General features: G+C 36.8%; 1 protein-coding gene across 1 annotated transcript in view; it reads right to left on the reverse strand.

The window, feature by feature from the left end:
* Positions 1-22091, reverse strand: part of LOC5578050 — a 28326-nt gene extending 6235 nt beyond the window's left edge. The window contains exons 1-3 of the mRNA XM_001663622.2: positions 21385-22091; positions 3783-3964; positions 3270-3722 (exon numbers count right to left, since the gene is read on the reverse strand). Coding sequence (XP_001663672.1) covers positions 3270-3722; positions 3783-3964; positions 21385-21502 — 753 coding nt within the window. The 5' untranslated portion in view covers positions 21503-22091. The remainder of the gene's footprint in view (positions 1-3269; positions 3723-3782; positions 3965-21384) is intronic.
* Positions 22092-23304: the final 1213 nt, after the last annotated feature.

Here is a 23304-nt window from a genome sequence, read left to right on the forward strand (position 1 = left end):
CATGGCGTTTTCCAACAGCCTACTTGATGGCAAGACGAAGTATGCCGGGATTACTAGTGTAAAAATAAAAATGGGATGATTTTCGAATGTTAAGAAATGGCTTACTTACGTGTTACCAGATTTTGAAAACTCCTTCATCATTGTGTTCATTATGTGTTCTGACTTGTTTGTATGCAAATAAAGGATTAGATATTCAACCTAAAAGTCCAAAATCTGGGCAAAACGAAACTGTCATTTTGTATGGGACTTATCTATAGGACCAACCATACACAGCGCACTAACAGGCAAAACAAAATTTGCCGTGACCACTAGTAACACATAAAATTTGAAGGTAATGTGTTATGGTATAATTTGCATGCAACCTCCAGTTTTTACTTCAGTAGATATCTTCTCCGATAAATGAGGTACAAACCATTGCAACAAAGCACTCCAACATTTTATGGAATCCAAAGAGCAATATTTTGAGAAATTTCTATTCCTGATGTATCTTTATAGGAATATCTGGTTGAACTCTGTATACGATCCTCGAAAAAAATATATAACTTGAAATGGTGGATTAATTATTGAAGAATTTTCCGCAACACGTTATGGGAGAATGTTGTAAAAATCAAGACGAAACTCCCAGGAAAATGCATGAAAAGGAGCATCTAAAAAAAAACTTTTAGATCATTTAACCCTCTAATACCCAAATTTTTATTTTAGATTTAAATATTATTTTTCGTTATCTAAAATCGTTCTAAACACGTTCTGGGCAATTATTTTATTTTATTCGTGAATTTTTGAATTTTGGTTTTAATTTTTATAATTTTTATTTTTGAACATCCCTAGTTTTTTTTCATTTTTTCTTGAATCCTTTTCTGGTTGTTGATTTTTGGCAATAATAAAAATTTAAATTTTTGCAGTACTTTTTGAAATATTAAATTTTCAATTTTTTTTCGGAGCGTATTTTATTTTCCGTGTAACTAACGGAAAAACAGGTTTGAAATTATTTTGATACCACCAGGTTCTTCTTTTGTGATAGGTCGATCGTAGAAAAATATAAAAGGTATGATTTTTTTATTACACGTTAAATTAACCCCGGGCATTTATAGGGTATATAAGAATACAATTTTTCAAACAATTTTCAAAAATACAAAAAAGTTTCAAAAGTCATAAAAAAAATATTTCTTACATGCGTGTTATGAGTCAAGGTTTAAGCCAAAAATAAAATAATTTTGATTTCCGGGCTACGAAAAATTACACAAAATTCCAAAGTGTACCCCGTCTAAAGACGGGGTTGGGTATTAGAGGGTTAATCATTTCAAAATAACTATTGAACGATAAGTTGAATAGCATAAAACTATATTATTTCCAGAATCCATGAAATAATTTAATCCAGTTTATCTACAGTATTTCTCAAGAAAACTTGAGGGAAAATCCTTAGAAAAGACTCTTGAAAAAACATTCATTGCTATCGCTTAGAATTTCTGAGAAAAATGCTGCCATTAATAGCTGTAGATCTTCTTAGATGTTGAGCCTTAATCTGATAAGACAAGATTGTGAAAATTTTCCAGAGACAACCTCTCAAAAATACAACTTTATGAAGAAAATGTCAGAAAAATTTTTTGTGGAGAAATGTACAAAGATAAAATTTTTGGAAAGATCCTGGAAGAATAGCGATGAAAATCCTCGGAGTTTTTCCAAGAAAGAAATCTTGCTTACAGAACTTGTTTGGCAATCTTGAAACGTTTTTTATGGACAGCCAGGTGTGATCAGGTCCTCTTCCCTTCTTGCTACCCTCTGGCTCCGCCCATGAGACGGACGCTCTACGGAAGGACATCAATTCCAGCGCTTTCTAAAACTAAACACGACGTCGTCGTATTCGTATTCGTAGTTGTACACGCTCAGAACCACACCGCAACGGAAATGCGAAGCAATGTGAAAGTTTGCTAAATGTCCTTTGGTTTGCGGTCGGTGTAGGTAGTTAGTGCGGTTAAGAGCACGCGCTGGCTGGTTGATTTATGCGAATGTAATTATAAAGCGGTTAAAAAGTAATGGCCTCCACTCTGACTCCGGGAAAGTTCCAGCATAAGTCTAAGAGCGAGAGAGAGTGGTGGAGGATATTGTATGTTGCATATCTTATTTGTTCGAGGTCGTTGCGAAATAACAGCAGGGTAAACTTTGCTTTGCTTGTTTGAGCAAGCAGTGATAAGTTGCGTTTGAGGGCAATGCTAATTTTGGGGTAATCACATGTCATATGGTTTATTAAGTTGGATGTCACGAACAGGACCGTATGTTACGAGACCCAAGCAGCACATATTGTTACAAAAAAGCCATAACAACCCTCGTGCTCTGCGTATACAAAAAGATTTGTGTTTGTGGCAGCTTTTTAAACCTCCTAAATCAATGAAACAGTACTCCTCAGTGCTACTTTATATCTAGATCCCTTTTCGATCCTTGATTGGACCTGTGCTTTTAATTTTTTGTTGAGATCGTTAGCGAAAGCTAACGGTGGTCCTTGGGCATCGTCTTAGGAAAAAACACCTCTAAGAAAGTCTCGCTGAATATACACTGAATATGAATGCTATCACAAACAAAAGAAACACAGAAAGAAAAATGCATGTAAATTTCAGCGTAAAACCATGTACATGAAGGGAATGCCAGGCATGTCGCAAATTTACACGACACATCGTGTAAATTTACAATAACATCATGTAACTTTCCGCTATACATAGTGTAATCTGGCATGGACTCTAAACGATTACGCGACAATTCGCATAAATTCACATGATGTTGATGTAATTTTACATGATGCGTCATTTAAATTTACGATATATCTGGCATTCCCTTCATGTGCATGATTTTACGCTGAAATTTACATGGATTTTTCTTTCTGTGAAGGATGCTTCTCTGAATTCACAACATCCTTTCAAAAAAGTTCGTTTTAAAACAAGCCCTAAACTTGGCAAAAAAGGAAGGATTTTTTCCCAATGAGCTGCAATCATTACACCGCAGAAAACAGAATTTGTACCGCCGCTGAAAGTTCCTGACCTCAGGAAATTTCCGTACCATTACTGACTTCTTGATCGAAACCCATATTCGCCGTCAATTATCAGATCGCCAATCTTTAATTTATTGCCATTGAAGCTGCATTCGCGCTTCACGTTCCTGAAATAGCATCAATTCGCAGAAATACTCAAGAACCTCGTGTTGAGCCGCAAACAACAAGCGTCGGACCAAGCCCCAAAAGATGCACCTCGCTATCAACGACCGAGTTTGTTATGACTTACCCTCATCATCACGTATCCGATGTAGCCAAGCGCCGCAATCAGAAACACCAACCCTGGCGGAATGCTCGCGGCCACGTTCAACAAGTAGGCGAGCGCTGATAGCTGGACGAAACAGCCTACTATGCAGGTGTAAACGGTGAGTCTGAGGGGGAGTTGATTATTCTGCGACACTTTGTCTTGCGACGAATTATCCAGTAATCTGTGCCGCAACTCCTCGGTGGATAATTTCGCTGATGCAGTGTCCTGGGATTCTTCCTTACAGTCGAAGAATTGTTCCGCTGCGAGCTCTTCAGTTTCCGAAGAATCGAGGCGATCTTCAGTCTGGACAGCGGTATCCACGCAGTCAACTAAGCGACTAGTCGGTTCATCCTCCGTAGGACAGTCAAAGCGTCCATTGTCACATTCGGACTTATCGGTGGAGATGATCATCGACAGGGTCAACCTGAGGAACAACTGCGAATTGAACGGAAAGTCAGAATAAAAATTCTACCCCAGCAAAGCATTACCACTTACCCGAACGGTTTTAAATCGGCCATCCTTGGTAACCGACTCCAGCGTTCCGCTAACCAGCTTGCTGAACGGCGTCAGAAATAGGAAGCCCAGGATTCTGTACGTGACCGACTGGAGGACGCCACGTGTCGTGACGATGAGCGATTCGAAAACCGACTTGAGGGCTTCCTTGTTGGATTTGAAACCTGCCGAACGATGGAAGGAAGGAAGAAAGGAAACAAGAGGGATATGAGAAATTTAAATCGACAAATAAAACTGTGCAAATTATTTGTTTGCTTGGGTGGCCGCTGTCACAGTGGTTTGATCTACGGCAAATGTCGGTCAAAAGCTAAACTTTCTTCAGAATGATGAATGATTTTGCTGTTTTGATTAACTTATACTGACGTGAATCGCAAGTCAGTCCCATATGCCTATTCTGTCAAAATTGAGTTGAGATCAGTTCTCAACAAATCTTCCAATGCTCTTTCAGCTGCCGCTGTCAATGTGGTTTGAGCTAGAACAAATGTCGGTGAAATTCTCAAACTTGCTTTACAATGATAAACATTTTTGCAGTTTTGCTTAATTTATATATTTGAAATTATTTTTTGTTTCATAATAAAACATTATAATATTTAATCTTTAATAATTTCCAGTCTACACGTGAAAAATTGAAAGTAGAACTGATAGGATGGATAATTTCTTCATGGGATATTCTAGAAAAGGAAAAAGAAGTAAGGCTATCGGGTTATTGAATTTAAAAATATCCTGAAGAGCACTCATCAAATAAAATTCTGCCGTTGAAATTACTTTGCTAATTATTCCATGAGCGATGTTTGGCATTAAAGTCACTAATAACGAAAAAAACGGCTTATTGCGTATCAATTTCCACAAGTCAGTTCGAGGCAAATTGACTTGCTGCCCAGTGTATTGAAAAGGCAAATGGGCAGCTATGAAAGCATATTTTCCAAGCTGTATTTCAACAGAAACACGCAAAACTTTGGTTTCAAATGGCGAAAAAAGTTGATGTTTTATACGCCTATGAATGATGATAGCAACTCCTCCACATGCTCCATCCAGTCGATCATTACAATAAATAATCTGGATTTTTGTTTACCACACAATTGTTGGTTGGGGAAGCGTGAAAAATATCATAGTTCAGGGCAAACAACCTTGATTTCCAAGGTTTTGGCTACCTCCAAACCACTGTGCCACCGGTCGGATAGATGGATGGATTGTCGGGGTTGGTTGGATCATTGATTTCGTGTACATTCTTGGGCTGCAGTGCCATACAATATCAATTTACAAGCGCCCGGATTTTCATGTAGCCAAGTTTACGACAAGCCATCACACCATCATCGGAGGCAGGCAATACGATGAGGGAGAGTAATTCGTTTGAAATTCGTTATCACATATATTTCACAAATAAATTGCAACGACGTTGGCGTTGGTTGATGACGGACAGTCGGATGAACAAAGAGTCGAACTGGGAAGATGTCGGTAGGTGGGAAAAGCGCTTCAGAGGTAATTCTAATTTGCAATTTAAGGGTGAACGAGGGTCAATCAATGTGAATCAGGGAACATTAGTTGGTTGATGTCGTTTGGATGTTAGTAAACTTACTCGTGATGTTTACACGTTTGTAGATGATAATGACGACAGATCGGTAAACTGTCCAGTTGCGATTAGAGCAGCCTAAAATGCATTCGTTAAGTATACAACGTGATGCTGGAAATTTCAAGGGTAAGGTCGGTCCTGGTTGTATAACTCGAAGACGTCACAGTCAAATCAAGCGTCAGAAGTAAAGACGCAACGATCATAACCGTTGCACTTAAAAAAATAAAGCCACGTGAACGGAAAGTGCAATATTCCTATATGATTTTGCGTCATTTACTAATTACACTATAAATGGTTTAAATAACCAAAGCAGTCGCAATGAAAAGTTGCGCCATAGTAGTTTTGTGTGTTTAACAGAACAGCTATGATGTCATAATGGCGTCAAGCATATTGATTGCGGATAGAGCCAACTAAGCTCACTTAAAATATCCATTTAACTGTGATATTAGTAGGTTTCTTCGAACAAGTAAAACGTGAGATTACGAGTCGCCTTTGATATTTTCGTAGATACCTCAAGGACAAGTTTCATGGAATTTCCAAGACTTTGTTCAAGAATATAATCAAAAACATCTTCAGAGTACCTCAAAGATTCCTCCAGCGATTTTCCCAGGAATTCGTCCTGAACATCCACTCTTGATTGTCCTTTCCTTGGCTAAGGAAGCCCTTCAAGGCAAACCCATGCCGATTTTTAGTCGGTTCAGGATCTTTTCATAATAGAAATTTCCTTGAATTTCCTGGGAATAGAGTATCATCGTACTTGCCACACGATATACGAATGCGAAAATGGCAACTCTGGCGAAGAAAACTCTCAGATAATAACTGCGGAAGTGCTCCTAAAAACACTAAGCTGAGAAGCAGGCTCTGTCTCAGTGGAGATGTAATGCCAAGAAGAAGAAAATAAGAAAGAAAAGCTACATTCATGCAATAAAAATGGTTTTAACAAAAATGTTGATTCAAACTTTTAACAAGAAGGGGTTATTTCGATCAGTGTTACCCCGATTGACGGTACCTTCAATTGTGCTAATCTGGAGACAGTTTATATTTACCTCCGTTTTGTAGTTTGCAATAGGAGTCTCCTCTAGTCTCAGACAGTCTCGACTATCTATACGCTGAGCATCTCCAGCAAATATTGATTTTCAAGTGCAGCTAATTACAGAGACACAATTCCATTCACTTGCTGTCACAGAATGAAAAAAACAAAAACAAAATAAACACAATGACCTGCTAACTAGATAGATAGACAGACACCGATAACAAACCGTGTGGTGTACGTTGACCTGCTCACGTAACAAACGACCGGTAGTTTTACCGGTATTTTATCACTATATTCATGGTGCTTGTGTTGGTTAGCATCATTTATTAGTTGCTTCTATGAGAATATCAATTTCCAAAGAAGTTGATTCATTAATAGAAATTCAAATTGGAAAAACATTATGTTATGAGCTTATTTCCATTATAAATCTCATTTTCTATTCATTTCACATCACGTTCGAATTGATAATGCAATTCTTAACAAAATAGAGGAAGGGTTTCTAGAGTAGGTTTGGGATTTTGATACTTAAATCAAAGCCAACCTCAAATTTGCAAGATCACAAATCTGAAGAACCAGACAACCGATCAGGCTAAAAAAATTGATCGATTGGTCACCACCAGCGAAACGGATATCTGGTTCTTCATATTTCAAGCGTGTGCTAGAATAAGGGCGTAAGTCTCTCTTTGGTGAATAAAAGTGACAAAATACAAGTTTGTTAGAATTTTTTCACCTCTGGACGTAAGATCGCATCGCTGCCAAGCGGTCTGAAATGAAATAGTGATTACAAGCTTGCATCTTGTCACCTTTCTTCACAGCATCAGAGAGAATCCATGAAGAGAAATCGAGCATGCGACTTACGCCCTTATGCTAGCACACGCTTGATTTGGGCTATTTAAAATTTGAGATTTGCCTTCGATTCATCTTCACTTTAAATATAAAATGCTTTAACTCTTCTACCCTCTAATTTCGTTCTTAACCTTCTGCATGTCCCAAACAAAAGTGATGTTTTCTATGCCTGTAGGTCACATTGACTACAAAATAAAATCATAATAACTACGTGGCATATGCATGGGTTTTTGATTTTTTAGCTGTTTTGAAAAGAAAATTCAATTCAAATTTACTAAAATATAAAGCAAAACTAAAAAAAATCAGAAACTTTGGATGTTTATATCTTGAACACAATTTTATAGAATGTTATACTTATTTCAGGTAGAGATTTGCAGCATAGAAACCCAAGTATTCACTATCCAATAAGCGGGATTTGGATTCATTGGGCCTTAAAGGGCAAATATAAGACATGTCAGCTGTTGTACATTTAACGTAATCACTATTTCCGTATAAGATGTCGCCAAAAGGTCTTACACGTACATAAATGAAGGCCATGTATGAGCACAATCTGATCCTTAAATCATGATTTCTAAATCATGAAATTCATAAATTGGTTAGGTCATAATACCAGGATCACAAATCTTGGTTCCTGGAGTCATAATCATGATTCTTCATAAGCGTAACAGTGTGAAGCATCATGACAGCTGTATTACAACTTCAGTGTACCGAAAAATTTTGGTCCGTGGTACTGTCAAACTCAATGAAATCATGGAGTGTTCTCAAAATAGGGCGTAAACTAGAATTATGCTGATGGACATAAAAAAAGTTTTACAATTTTTGTTTGGCATTTGTAATATCATTATAAACGAGTGATCACCAAATAACGATTCTCTGAAAGGATTTGTAAGGCTATCGGGAAGATTTTGTATGGCCCACGAGCGAGTTTTGGATAGTGGTGTGATGTGGTCTGCATGCTGTAAAGTTGCTTATAATAACCAATCCTTTGTTTACAAAATTATGTTTTGACCACTTGGCAATTCAAACCAAGACTAGTTTGTTAGGGATCGTTCACATATTACGTAACACAACAGGGGGAGGGAAGGGGTCTTTTGTAGTGTAACGGTCCATACAATAAATTGAAATCTTCCATACAAAATCTGTTACTCCAGGGAGGGAGGGAATTTAAATTGGCAAATTTCTTCGTTACGTAATATTTGAATCATCCCTTAGATATTTACGAGGATTATTAATTTATGAAAAATTTACTGTAGTTATCCAGCTTTTTACGAGCGCTAATGGCTGCCGCCAACAGGCTTGCTTTCTGGTAGGGATTGGTCGATTTAAGGTTTGGCTTGGGTCCGCTCAATGTAAAACGACTCAAGCCAATTGTCAAATCGACCGATCCCTACTAGAAAGCGAGTCTATTTGCGGAAGCGCTTTTAAAAGGCTGGATAAGCTTGAAATCAATCTGAGAGCATTTACAGCTATTGACTCGCAGTACATTTTCTTTGTCGGATTTGAACACTTTTTTCTCATACTCACCCCCTGATATCTAAGTTTCAATCAGATAAGCTTATTGGATGAACTATCCAGCTTTATACGAGCGCCAATATCACCAAAAATTAGCCCACTTCTATAAAAAAGTGATCCAGTAATCTGACGTTTGACATGGGTCGCTTGGTATGGACTTATCCACCGGTGCACCAAATATACTCACTCCGTGAATTATGACACTTTACCAAAACACGTGGGGAGCATTGAGCTCTTGCCGAGCGGTGTCACGAACACATTCGCAAATTTGCTGGTGGAAAATATTGCTGTTTGATTTTGCTGGGAACAGCTGATCTTTGTTTATATTTTCCACCAGCAATTTTTAGGTAGTGTTGGTGACATGTAACATGTATGTACACGAGCGCAGAAACAACTATTGAGAAGCGTGACCCGCTAAATTGTCAAAATTCTTGGACCGAGTGAATTTATCAACCCGATGGGCAAAACAATTGACCGGACCCAAACCAAACGTCAATGTGTTGGATCCCTACCAGAAAGTGAGCTAACTTTTGGCGGCCATTACCGCTTTTGAAAAGCTTGATCACTCGGGCTCAGACTGGGTACCACTTCTAGTACTGCATTTGGTCCCTCGGTTGTGCAAAAGGTACCCAAGTTTGACAAATCGCAGTGCACTTTTCACGGCATTCTAGATTACCTTATGAACCATTAAATTTTGGGCAACTGCAAGGGACATGGAGGTCTTTAATTTGTCTTTGGCTGGGTAGTTCATCCAATGGACTAATCCACGGTCTTCTTTTCTTGTCGTTTTTTTCCGATCTGAATATGTTTACATAAAATGACATCCGCATCAACACGAATGTTTACCGGATGAACAATGCGTAGATTGATGTGCAACGAAATCGTTTATTTTTCTGTATACACATATTTTTATACATTTTTCTGTATGCAGTAAAGGTTTTCCTCGTTTTCCTCTCGCTGGAAGTTGCAGCGTGACGTCATCGTACATTAGTTCATAGGCTTATTTGATTGCAACTTAGTAATTTCTTATGGATGACTTTCCCGCAAAATAAAGCACTAACAGGTCATTTAATCTTTTCACCGAACGAATTGGTGCGCTCTTAAGTTCATTTGGTGCTTAAACTTGATGATTTTATTAAATTTATTTCCATTGGAAGACGAAAATATCCGATTCGCCCTTATTTCATTTCATGCCATTCGCTGTTTTGCGTCCGTCAACGACGAAACAAAATTCCGATCTGCCATAGTGAAAAATCGTGCCGGCAGCGGTGGATGGCCCCATTGTTTACGTTGCAAGTAGGTACGTGAAAATTGCGTTATTTGTCACTGCGTGGGGGGGTTGGTGAAAACATAAAGCGGGGCAATTTGCTTCAGCTCATTCGTTGGTGTATTTTCATAAGATGAAAACACGCTGGAATCATGATATCATGAGTCATAATCTTGTTTTTGGATTCTGATTTCTACCCGTGATGGGTACAACTTTTAACTGTACCTAAGATAGTTGGAAAAAGTGATTTCAACGGAAAAATTGCTCATTGGACTGCATGTTCGCTTAGTTCAAAATTGTACAACTATAATAATCTAAACAGCTGTAATTATTTCTAACTCGTGTAATTCTGGATACAGAACAGCTGTAAACCATTTCGCTGATTCCTTCAACTTTCAGTCAAAATTTGACAGTTCAGTAGTTATTTCCGGTGTAGGGCCATTAGGCCGAATGCCATTTGATCAAATGGCGTTCTGCCAAACGACAGGCATAAGGCTGTACGCAATTTGGCTGAATGCCATCTGGCCGAATTATGAACTTAAAATTAATCAAATTTCTACAACCCTGATGTGTAGGGTTCACAAGTTTATGTATCATTGGACTTTTTAGTTTATAGATTTTTACTAATGGCATTACATTCGCTTTTTTTATTGGGAATTTTGCCTTCTTTAAGTCATTAAGTCAAATATTGATATAACGATTGTTTATATTACTCCTACTTGCATTTACATTAGGAGATTTAGCCTTCTTTGATGAAAGACTGTTCTTTTACAACATACAGGGGATTTTCAAAATAACTGGGACGGGCAAAAATTAGGCCAACTTCGGAATGCTGTAACTTTGTTAGATATTGACCGAATTTAGTTCTTTAAAAAGTTCTGGACGAGTCATCTAATCTAGTTTTGAGGTGTATCCACGGAGATGATCTGTGATCACCGAATACCGGTGATAATCCGGTTTTCCGGAAGCATGCATTATCCAGTAAAATTTGGACGTGTTTATAGCAAATGATTCAGTTGAAAATTCAACATTTTACTGCACATGGAGATAGAATATGAAATTCTGAAGCGATTGGTGTGCCAAGTATTAAGATGTCAAAACCGAGTATTTGATGTCAAAATCGAAATGTCCCCTATGCAAGGCTCCCCGGGGCACTTGACGGTGCCATGAGTGGCCACACCTATCCAAGACTCATTTTCAATCTACAATAGGATTATTCATGATGAGCTATGGAAAAAAAATGTACGACCGGGGAAATGGCCATGCCTTGGTTGTTTCTGGACCGATCTTAATGGCGCACTGTACTTTCCTACGTTCCTCTTGCGCATCTTCTTCTAAACACACGTGTTTCTTTCAGCATCTGCCTTCAAAGTTAATACTGACGTGATACCTATATCATAACATTTTCATATGAGAATAGGCCTCCCCAAGCAACCAAAAGTTCGAATTCCACTTAAGCAGTAAACTTCTAGTAGATTTAGAGTTCCAATGGAACTATATAGCTGAATAAGAGAATCTAACGAATTCTTACAGAACATGATTCTCGCTAAAGTCACTCATGTACTTATCAACAACTGAAAAGCTCAAAACAAGTTCCAATCAAACTTTTTCCCTACTTTATGGTAGACATCATTCTATTTAAGTAACTGAAATGAACTTTATGTGAACTGAAGAGGGGCTAACCTCCCTCTAACGGCTGCTTCAATTTTTACCGCAAGAAAAAATTCAAATCGCGATAACTTTTTTGTTTCTCGGTATTATTGCACATTTTTTTCACAAGTTCTAAAAAAACTCTTTTAGTTTTATAATCTGTGTCAACATTGATCATTGGTCATCTGAATCTAAAGATATTAAGAAATTCCTTGGGGGACCGACGCGTATCCATAACCCACATATATATCTCAGGCTAGAAATTTTTTATCGTATTCAAATATTCACTCTTCGGAACAATGCGTTAATGAAAGCATGTTGCGCAAATTAAAAGCAGTTTGGTGCAGCCGTCTTTGAGTAATGAGCAAATGTTTCTGGTACCACACTGATAAAATAAAGATCTTGAAAACTTCAAAAAACCTCATATCGTAATTTTCAGACATTTCTAAGAGTACTGAACCAATCAGAGTAGCTCCTTATTACATGGCATCATACAGCCCACTTTTTTTTTCGATAAGTTGACGAAAAACAAAATGGCCGCCTAAGACATTTTATGTGAAAAATGTCGGTCCCCCAAGGGACATTGGAATATCTTTAAAATCAGATCACCGATCATAAATATCGAATCGGATTCTTGATCAAGAAGAAATCTTTGATAACTATTGAAAAAAAAAATGGTGCAAAAATACCGAGAAACAAAAAAGTTATCGCGATTTGATTTTTTTTTTCTTGTGGTAAAAAATGCAGCTGCCGGTAGAGGGGTTTGTGCGTTTTCAATACTAGTAATTGATGAAATGTCCTTTTTTCTAATAATCTTTTTTATGCAATAAAGCTTCGGAACTAATTTATATTACATATACTGTGGTTTATTGCATTTATTTATTTTCGGCCATACGGATTGTGGCCAAATGACCTGCTCTGGAGGATGATTTAATATGACGGTTCAAATATTATTTTATTTTACCGGAAATTTTAAAATAACTAATCAACTAAATGACTGTTTGTCTGACAAAATCCAAACGATCCGACCACGAAGTTAAATTAAACCATAAATTTCTAGTAATTTATCGGTCAAGCAGTATTCTTATGCTAAGTACAATATCTGATCAAATCTTCAGCTCATTTAGCAAAGATTTGAGTATGCTTCTAGTTGAAAGTGTATTTCTGGGCCTATTTCACGATTTTAAAGATCCATCATGAGGAAAATCCAAACCACTTGCTATTATCGGGTACAGGTCGTTAGGCCGAAAGCCAATAGGCCGAATGCCGTTAGGCCGAAAGGATCGCTAGACCGAAATAACATTTGATCGTTTACTGTTGTTTCAAATGGCTAACACATTCATCAATGTTTTTTCCTTCTTTTAATGGAAGTTATATGTTACAGCGTATATTGTGGGATTCTATGTAATACAAATTAATCTGATCTAACAAGAAGCAATCCATTCGAACTGAAAAATTCATTCGGCGGCTTCTAGTTATTCCAAATTATCCTAAACCTATTCCTGTTGGTTACCCTTTCGACCGTATGGTTTATAAGAACTATCGGCCATTTCCGGCCTAATGACCCTTTCGGCCTAACGACTCTTTCGGCTTACCGGTTTTCGACCTAACGGGATAGAACCCTATCAAAACTATATGAAATCAAATTCTTTCCTGTTAAAGTGTGTCGAACATACTTTTAAATACTAGTCAACGCATTACAATTCGATGACAGTTAAATCGTGCATGACACATGTACCGACGAACGAATAAATTGATCAAGTTTGCATTGCTTTTCAATTCCGAGTGATGATTGTTGCGATCGCATTTCATTGATTATTCAGGGCGATTTGAAAACAATCATCGTCATCAACTGAAAAAAGCAGTGCTAACGTGTTAATTTTTACACTTCTCAGGGTGGTGCTTTTGAGCGGATTTAAAAAAGTGTTTCCTTATTAATATTTTTTTACAATTTATTTTCAAAGGCTCAAGAATCTATTATTCAATCACCAACAATCATCGAAGACTACAACCTAGTTTTTTCGATCAAATTTCAAGCGATCCGGTTGAAAATCTATCATTGCATTACAGATAGCAAGTACAATGCAATGATATATTTTCATGTAAATTGCTTCGATTTTGAGCAAAATTTTTTTTTTTTTGATAATTCATCGAACGATGATGGTTATTTTCCTCTTAATGTCCTGGAAATTGAAAATCCAAAATTTTCATACAGATATGCTTTATTAGAGAGAGCATTTCCCAAAAATAGTTATTTTCTAGAACCTCGAAGCACAAACTTTAACCATACTATGTTAAAATTTGCTACAATAATAAAATCGAGTTCGACTAACGCTCGTAGAATTAAATGAACTAGTATGTACAGGTGTTTCCGATAAATTCCGACAAATTGATTTGGAGCGCATCTAAATTTTCTCCAAATTGACTGGAATTTTAATCACAAGTTCATTTAGGCACGAAAAATTGAAAATACTGGTTGACTGGGGAATTTCCAGATTTTTATAAAAATGTGAAACAGTGTGATATACTGATAGGATACTTAGCAACCATGATCTATATCACCGTCAACTTAGCAAAGACAACCTATCTTTGACTTAGTCTTCCTTGTTATAGTAGTTTACACAACAAGTAGCAGAAAGGTGTTTTTTACAGCACGATGCGTACATTTATCTTTGCCGAATTGGACAATTACGACGTGAGCTGTAAAAATCGAGTTCTGCAATAAGTAGTCCACTTTTTTTTTTGCAATTTCGTAGAAGACCACTTTAGGGTATCAGAAATCATATCGGCATCCAATTAACATTATTTTGAAATTGCTGAAAAAAGTTGTAACTATCCAATACGCAACTCAAAACAATTGGGTAATGAAAAAGCGTTGCGTAATAGTCATTACGCAACTGATTTTAGTTACGTGATGACTGTTACCGCACTCCATAAGTCAGTGCAGGAAAGTAAGCTGTTTCATGACACATTCGCGTTATAAAAACAGTCTATTACGATGAGAAATTGCAAATACAAAAATCAACACCGCTGTTTGGTGTTCCAGCCAGTGTTGTGAAAAACTCAATTTCTCACTACTCACGCTTGAAATTTTTCATGCATGAGTTGTCAATCATGCAACTCAGCAGTCAAAAAATCATGGGTGAGTTAATTCACCTTTTTGACTCATTGTCTCGTATTTCCATAGTTTACTCACACATGGCAATAATTTCTTGTTAGTCCGGTAAAATTATAGTAATCCTTTCTAACGTAAACAACAACATTCGGGTTTCTCGAGTTTTTGCCGGGCATTGCGACTGAATCATTGTTTACGGTTTGAGTTGATTGAGTTGATATTGCATCAAAATCTCATGCGTGAGATTTGCGAAGCAGATCTCAAATGAGTTTGCTCTCACGGGAGAGCGTATTGATTGAGATTTTGAGTGTGAGTCTATCAACACTGGTTCCAGCATTTAATATTTGCGTTTCAATCGCACACAGCAATATTAGCTTTCTTCTTCTTCTTTCTGGCATTACGTCCCAACTGAGACAAAGCCTGATTTTCCGATAAGTGTTCTTATGAGCACTTCCACAGTTATTAACTGAGAGCTTTCTTTGCCGATTAACCATTTTTGCATGTGACGAATTCCATGTCAAAACGGTCAGTCACAGAACGCGACCATCTTCGATTTGGATTAAATTTTGCACATGTTTTTGGTATGGTAGAATAAGTGTTTTCCATAGAAAAATTGACCATTTTGACTCAAGTGTAACTTTTGAAAATGGCCTATAAATTTTTGCATGCAATTTATTTGAAAAATTCTAACTCCGAAATTGTTAATTTTAGAGAAAAATGTTCAAAGAAGAAGTTGTAGTGAACCGTTTGGACAATAGGAAGAAAATGTACACTAAAAAAATATTTTATTAATTTTCATAAAAGTTCAAAAATAAAATTTAAATTTTAAATTACACAAAAACCCCATATTTAATATATTTTGAATTTTCACCATAGAATCTTGATAATAAACGGATGTTTGGGACAAAGTTTCATGATGGAGAAATGTTTAATAAAAAAGTTTTTCTAAGAACAACTTTTGGTCGATTTTCAAAATTTTTATATTTTGTCGAAATAAATACGTTCTGATGATGCAGTAAGCATCATGAAATGATTCTAAGCTTATATGATTATATGAATAATTTCTCTAGAAGTAGCCATTTTCAAATTATATCATGTTTAATGCAAAAATATTGTTTAAATATTAAAATAGGCCATTTTCATAAGTTTTTCGCGATTCTCCATCAACAATAATACGTTTTCGAGAATAAAGACCATTTTTATTTCCACTTACTTATTTTCTTTGATGGAGAATCGCGAATAATTGATGAAAATGACCTATTTTAATATTTTAATGATATTTTTTGCATTAAACTCGATATAATTCGAACATTACTAATTCTAGAAAAATTATTCATAAAATCATTATGGCTAAGAATCATTTCAAGATGCTTACTGTATCATCAGAACGAATTTATTTTGAAAAAAAATCAAAATTTTAAAAATCGACCAAAAGTTGTTCTTAGAAAAACTTTTTTATTAAACATTTCTCCATCATGAAACTTTGTCCCAAACATCTGTTCACTATCAAGATTCTATGGTAAAAATTTAAAAAAACCTTAAATATTGGGATTTTGTGTAATTTAAAATTTAAATTTTATTTTTCAATTTTTTATGAAAATAAATTATATATTTTTCAGTGTATATTTTTTTCCTACAAGCCAAACGGTTAACTACAACTTCTTCTTAGAACATTTTTCACTAAAATCAACAGTTTCGGAGTTAGAATTTTCCAAATAAGTTGCATGCAAAAATTTATAGGCCATTTTCAAAAGTTACGCTTGAGTCAAAATGATCAATTTTTCTATGGAAAACACTTATTCTACCATACCAAAAACATGTGCAAAATTTAATCCAAATCGAAGACTATCGAGCACGATTTTAATTTTTTCGTCTCATTCTGGATGGAATTCGTCATGTGTTTATCGTGTGGCAGGTACGAAGATACTCTACACAGCTAAAAATAATGAAGATTACACGTCATGTAAACTTATCTTATGCCATGTAAACACAAAATCATGTAAATTTATGTCAGAAATAATGTAAAAATGTGTTATATGCCTTGTAATCACTCAGGATCCTGCTGGATTACATGACATATAATTGAAGTTTACATGACATATCATGTAAATATCCATGATATTCCACGCTCCAATTATGTGCATTATATGTCTCAGAAATTTACACGTTTCGTTCGAACTGTGTATGCCCTGGGAATCGAAAAAATTTCCTTTACGAAAAGTTCCTTGACCGGTGGGATTCGAACCCACGACCCTCAGCATGGTCACGCTGTATAGCTGCGCGTTTACCGCTACGGCTATCTGGGTCCTTTATAGATATTAAAGGATTGTACCCCGTTTGGCATAAAGTCGTTTGGCATAAGGTCGTTTGGCATAAAGCCGTTTGGCATAAAGTCATTTGGCATAATGGTCGTTTGGCATAACGGCCGTTTGGCATAATGGTCATTTGGCATAATGGCCGTTTGGCATAATGATAAGAATTAACATCGGAATTTTCGAAGCAACACCATTGAGCCCATAGCAAAAATTTTTGGTGGGTTCTCAAGAAGCGTGGTGTTCGTTCAGAGATTTTCCAAAATTGTTGTTACATTAGAGAGCATTACTAAATAAAACTCGTGACGGTTCTTTTCGGATTAATAATATTTTTTACATCCTAGAATATAGAGTATTTTTTCTAGCTTGTCGTATATCACGACACCATCTTCTTCTTCTTCTTGGCATTGACGTCCTCACTGGGACAAAGCCTGCTTCTCAGCTTAGTGTTCTTATGAGCACTTCCACAGTTATTAACTGAGAGCTTACTATGCCAATGACCATTGTTGCACACCACAAAATAGTAAATTGGCAAGGAAAGTTCACAGTTATTAATAAAGGGAACGCTCATAGAATATTTCGCTGCAGATCAAGCTCTGTCCTCCCAGTTTGGGCTTAACACTTGATGAAAATTACTTGATAAGAAAGGGAAAATTTATTTGCAAAATATTTAAAGATCCAATCCAAAGATCTGTTACTGCAGAATCATCCAAAAATAGCCTGTATACGAAAGCACATTATTTTTCCGTTTTAAATGTTTAAGGCTCTAACGCCAAAAAATTTTCTCACAACATAACTCAAATGAACAACACATTTTTAAAAGAAAATATTTTTGGCAAAATTTTTTAACAATTCAATATAATATAATATTAATTTCGGAAGTGTACATCAAAAACACAATTTATTATCGAAAAAAGGGAAAATTTGTTATTGATATAATATTTTTTCCAGCATATCTCAAAAGGAGATCATGCGTTTGCAAAAAAAAAAAACAAAATATGTTCTATATTGGCAGGTTCTAAAGTAATTGTAATTATAACAGCATGAATCGGTAAAACAGCACAACATAAAAATGATTCATTTAGCTTGACATAATAATATAATTTTAAACAGTATAAATATAAAGAACAGCATATTTTTAAAAGAAGGCAAAATTTATTATTAAACAATAGAAGATTGGACGCCAAAAATTATTGCAGCATAATAAAACGAAAAGACATCAACAATTGCGTTCAGAATCATTGAAGTGATTGTGCTACCTTTCTAAGAATGACAGTTCCCCGAATGGCCATTTTCCACGAATGACCGGTTTCCTCGAAAAGTGGTGCAGTTTAATAGGTGCTATAATAGTCTTTAGTGGCTATATAGTGAACGAGAAAGAACGATAAGCAATCAAAAGAAGGAGGTATTTTGTCATTCTCGGCTATACAAAAATGCGGCTGTTGGCAAAAATGCTGAGGACGGTAGAACTCAAAAGAACCGCCAATTACCTAAAGAAGGGTGCATATTAGATGGCCAGTTCGTTCACCACCCTGAAATGTATAAAGTTACAACAATTATGAGTGCCACAAAAATTTTCGGGGAAATGGGTTAATCGAGGAAACGGGATATTCGGGGAACTGACATTCGGGGAACAGGCGTTCGGGGATACGACATTCAGGAGACCGACATTCAGGGAAAAGTAGCACAACCCATCGAAAGAAGTACAGTACACGATCTCTGTTTTCGCTGATAACTTGAGCAGATCAATGTTATCGATTGCCACCATTTTGTCATTTGGAAAAAAATAAACGTTTAAAAAAAATTAGCTCTAAAGAACAGCCTATGTATAAAAGAAGGTGTAGTCTATTTAAATTTTAAATCAACAGTTTTTAAACCTATTGTAACATCATATTTAGAAAGAAAACTGAACGTTTGAAAGAAGGGTAAATTTGTGCTAAATATATTGAAATCTTCAGTGCAAACATTTATTCCAGAAGCGAAACTCGAAAGAAAAATAATATTTGAAAGAAGCGTAATTTCTGGATAAATAATAAAATACTATTGGCAATAACTTTATTAATATGTTTTAGTTCATTCAAGTGCATATGATTGTTGAATAAAGTGTCACTTTGTGTCATATGACTCCAAAACAAGCTTGATGTCATCAGAACGATTCAATGGAAACGTAAAAACGAATGTCATTTTAAGAAATTGTTGGTTTCAGACTCATTATGCCAAATGACTATTATGCCAAACGACCATTATGCCAAACAACCGTTATGCCAAACGACTTTATGCCAAATGACCATTATGCCAAACGACTTTATGCCAAACGGCTTTATGCCAAACGACTTTATGCCAAATGACCTACCACCATATTAAAGATGTGAAAATGATATCAAAAATTTACTCCTGAAATACCATTAGCATATTATATTTAGTTATTGTAAGATCTAACCAATATCAGTGAGCTTTTCATCAAACTTTGCTACGGCTCAGAAGTTCCAGTTATACAATTTTGATATTATCTACAAATCTTTTAACACCAGCCTGCTATCTGATCTGCATCCTGAGAAAAATGAGTTTCACATGTTCAATACTCACTAGTCCCAGTGGAAAAAAACATGGAGCTAACCAAAGTAGCAATGTGTAGCCTTTGGGCATATGAACAACTTTGTCAAAATCACTAGTCGGTGTTACTGATACGAATACGTTTAAAATATTTGAAGCACACCAGCGATTCTTAGTGTCATTTTTTTAACTAAGCAGCATTGCTACCAAGGACTTGGTAAAATTTGGCAAAAATCATGAAAACTCGTGATATAATTTATTGCAGAAATCGTTTGATAACCTTCGAAATTGTATTGGAATTTCAGAAGAAAAACTATTAGAATTTCGGTGAACATGAAACATGCATTAATATTAGCAAATAATTAGATATGTATTCTTTGGTGGAGCAGTGGTAAGGTGTCCAATTCCTGGTCCCGTGTTCGAGAATCGTTTGAATTTTTTTTTTTGATTTCATCCAAATTTTGTGGCATCGTATATCTGATCGCAGAAAGTCTGAAAAAGTCGTGCCAAGTACGCATGTAGCCTCCACTTTGGTAGGTATATAGCCTTTTCATGCATTCTATATAAGTGAATCGATTCATATAGAATGATGTATAACAAAAGTTATACCACCCAAAATGTTGACTGGGGTATTTCAATAGGAATTCCCGGTATTATTCCTGAACGAGTTCGAAGTAGAATGCACGATTTATTTTCGAAGAATGTGTAGTAAAATTCCTAAAGATACCATCTTAGACGAAGTTCCATATAAACTTCCCGGAATTCTACTAGATTTCTGGTAAAATTCATGAAGCAATTTCTTATGTTTCATAAAAAGGTCTGCCAGAAGTCCATAGATAAAGGTTTTGAATTGTGTTGAGAGAAATTTTAGAAGGAATTTATGGATGAGCTCTTGGAATCATTCTTAGAGACATACTCAAAAAACAAAAGGATTCGCTGGAAAAAAATCGAGGTTCTCAAACGATTTATTGAATAGTCGGTATTGAAAAAAAAATTATTGAAAAATCTTGAAGATGAGCATGCTACGGGCGGCAATTCTCTTAAATAAAGATATCATTTAATCTATCGTGAATACTTAAAAAGATATCGAAAGAAATATAAAGTGGAATCCCAGCAGGTGTACCTGGGAAATATGTAGAGCTTTCTCTTCAGAAATCCATTGACAAATTATTTAAAAAATTCTTGAATATATTTATTTAAAAAAAAACTGAATTTGCTTGTAATATTCGTGACAGAAACCTTTCGAAACCTTTTAACAGATATTTGACAAATTTCACGCAAATGTTTATTAGGAACTGTCGATATAACCTTTGAACAATTTTTGGAAAGATCGTTCTCAGAAGTCTGCTTGTTCGGTAGTTTCCAGGAAATCTGTAATGATTTTTCTCATCGGCCAGGCCCTTCCCATGCTCACTTCTGGCTAACGCACTTCAGTTATACCGTCAATTTCCTGAAATCTCATTAGAACTACCACATAGTTCCATACTAAGCGCAACAAGTTCCTATGCCTATCCCCCCATTCACACATCACCAACTATAAAAGGAAGTGCGAGAAAGAAAACAGATCGATACCCGCAAGAAACCCTTCAATTTCTTCGCCACCGAACCGACCAGTGAACCGCATTTTTGCGCGCTTCGCATGCACACGCTATCGCGATAATTACACTCCCCGTAGAAGAACCCAACAGTGCACGATGCAAAACCGGGGTACATTCAGTTAACATACCTTTGAGCCGCATTGGATGGGCCAGTGAGCACAGCTTCTGGAACGAATTACTCCGGAGGAACATTTTGGAGCGCCCGTCCAGTCCCGGGAGCTTGTTTTTGTCCATGAGTGACGACATGATCCCGAATTGAACTCACACCGCACACAACAGATAGGGATAGTTCACAGGTCTTCAAAACTTTTTGCGAAGCACTCCTCTTCGACGTTATCTCCGCATTCGAAGGCGCAAATACCGAAGAAAGTCTTTTCTGTTTCCAAGGCAAGGTAGCAAGCGCCGAAGTCTGATTCCGTTCTGATCTGTTCTGCAACTGCACCGAAGACTCGGAACTCAACAAGAGCCGGCTTGTTGTATTCTTCCACCTCTGATAATGGGCCACGAGCGATAAAAAAAACGCAACGTCTGAGCCAATCAGTCAGTTTAGCGAGCGCACAGAGATCTACCGAAGCGCATCCAAGTCAACATTGTTCCTCTTTAGGGCTGCAATAAAACCTTCTTCCCTAACGCGACGACGGCTAATGAGAAATGTTCGTGAAACTAATGTGGCCGTTTATCGAATTGGAGCTCTTCTTCATGATGATGATGATGATGGTGGTGATGTGCGTCGTTGCTTGATGGCGATGTTCGCGACGAATTGCAATTGCACTCAGTTCGGAAGCGCGAGCACAAATTTATTGCACCTTTCCTGGATGGAAGACGGCGTTGGACTGGGTGTTTTACCGAATGCTCGATCGTCTTGTAAGGTAGCGTGCGGTTGGGAAAAAGCGCGCATTAGCTACTGATAACGCCTGCCGGGACCGTGTTCACCTACATCGCATCCAGTCAAGAACGTTTCGCTGTTTACCTTCTGTCTGAGGCAAAAAAATACGTTGTCTGTGCCTTTGATTCACATTGACTCCGAATTCAAATCGTGATAATTTTGCAAAATTTGACCATTTTTATTTTTGTACTGTTATTTAAAGAAAAAAAAAATAGTATGAATAATAAAAATGAGAAAATTCAAAATGGGGAGTGTTCATGGCAGGCATGAATTATTGTGAAAAATGGTCCAAAAAAATAAACTTTTGACCTTGGGACGATCAAAGCGAAACTAGGTGTAAAATGCGCAGCCAGGGTAAAACGCGAACCCATAATATCTCCAAGAGAAGCGGTTTTGAGTCAGATTCGACCACTGCATACGGTATTTCCATCAATTTGAGCGTATCTCACGGGAAAACATTTTTCGATTTTCACATCAAAAAATTTGAAAAAAAAATCAATACCGGTTTGCTGGGCTGCTTGGGCACGTCAGGAGTTAATCATCAATATTAACCTCCTTTTCCCGAGCAGCCTAGATAGCCGCGTAGTGTCGGTAGCGGTTGTTTCAATTGGCTAAGAATTACCACTACGGACTGCCTGTTCCGGTGGTAAAAGTCCACCTCACAGGTGACCCCTAATTTATGATGTGATGCGTGCCGTGCCTAGGAATGAATGGTTGGATGGAATGGAAGGGGGGTCTAAATAAAACCTAACCGCTAACGGAGCCTGTGGGGTACCAGGGCGCCCCCCGCAGTATGGAGTCCTTCCTGTGCTACCCGGAGCAATAGTGCAGGTGACCTTGTGTTTCTCCGAGATAATCGGCCACCCTTCTTCAGTCTCTATCCTGAGGCTTAATAAGGGTGGGATTATGAATATGTTGAAATTTAATTTAAATTATCACCTATATGGATTCGCATTATGCGTTTTACACAGTGTATTCTGTGCTCTCTCGCCTTTGGCGACATTATATAGATACCGATCTGGTTTTTTCGTTGCTGGTCTTTTTCGTGCTGAGATTGCAAAAAGCTTAATCCTGCCTAGCTTGGGTAGTGGCTATGGTTAGGTTAGCTCAGATCAATCTTCAGCATAAAAGAATAGCAACGATCACTCTTTGCAGACTCATG

Source organism: Aedes aegypti, chromosome 2 (genome assembly GCF_002204515.2).
Source record: "Aedes aegypti strain LVP_AGWG chromosome 2, AaegL5.0 Primary Assembly, whole genome shotgun sequence".
Lineage (NCBI taxonomy): Eukaryota > Metazoa > Arthropoda > Insecta > Diptera > Culicidae > Aedes > Aedes aegypti.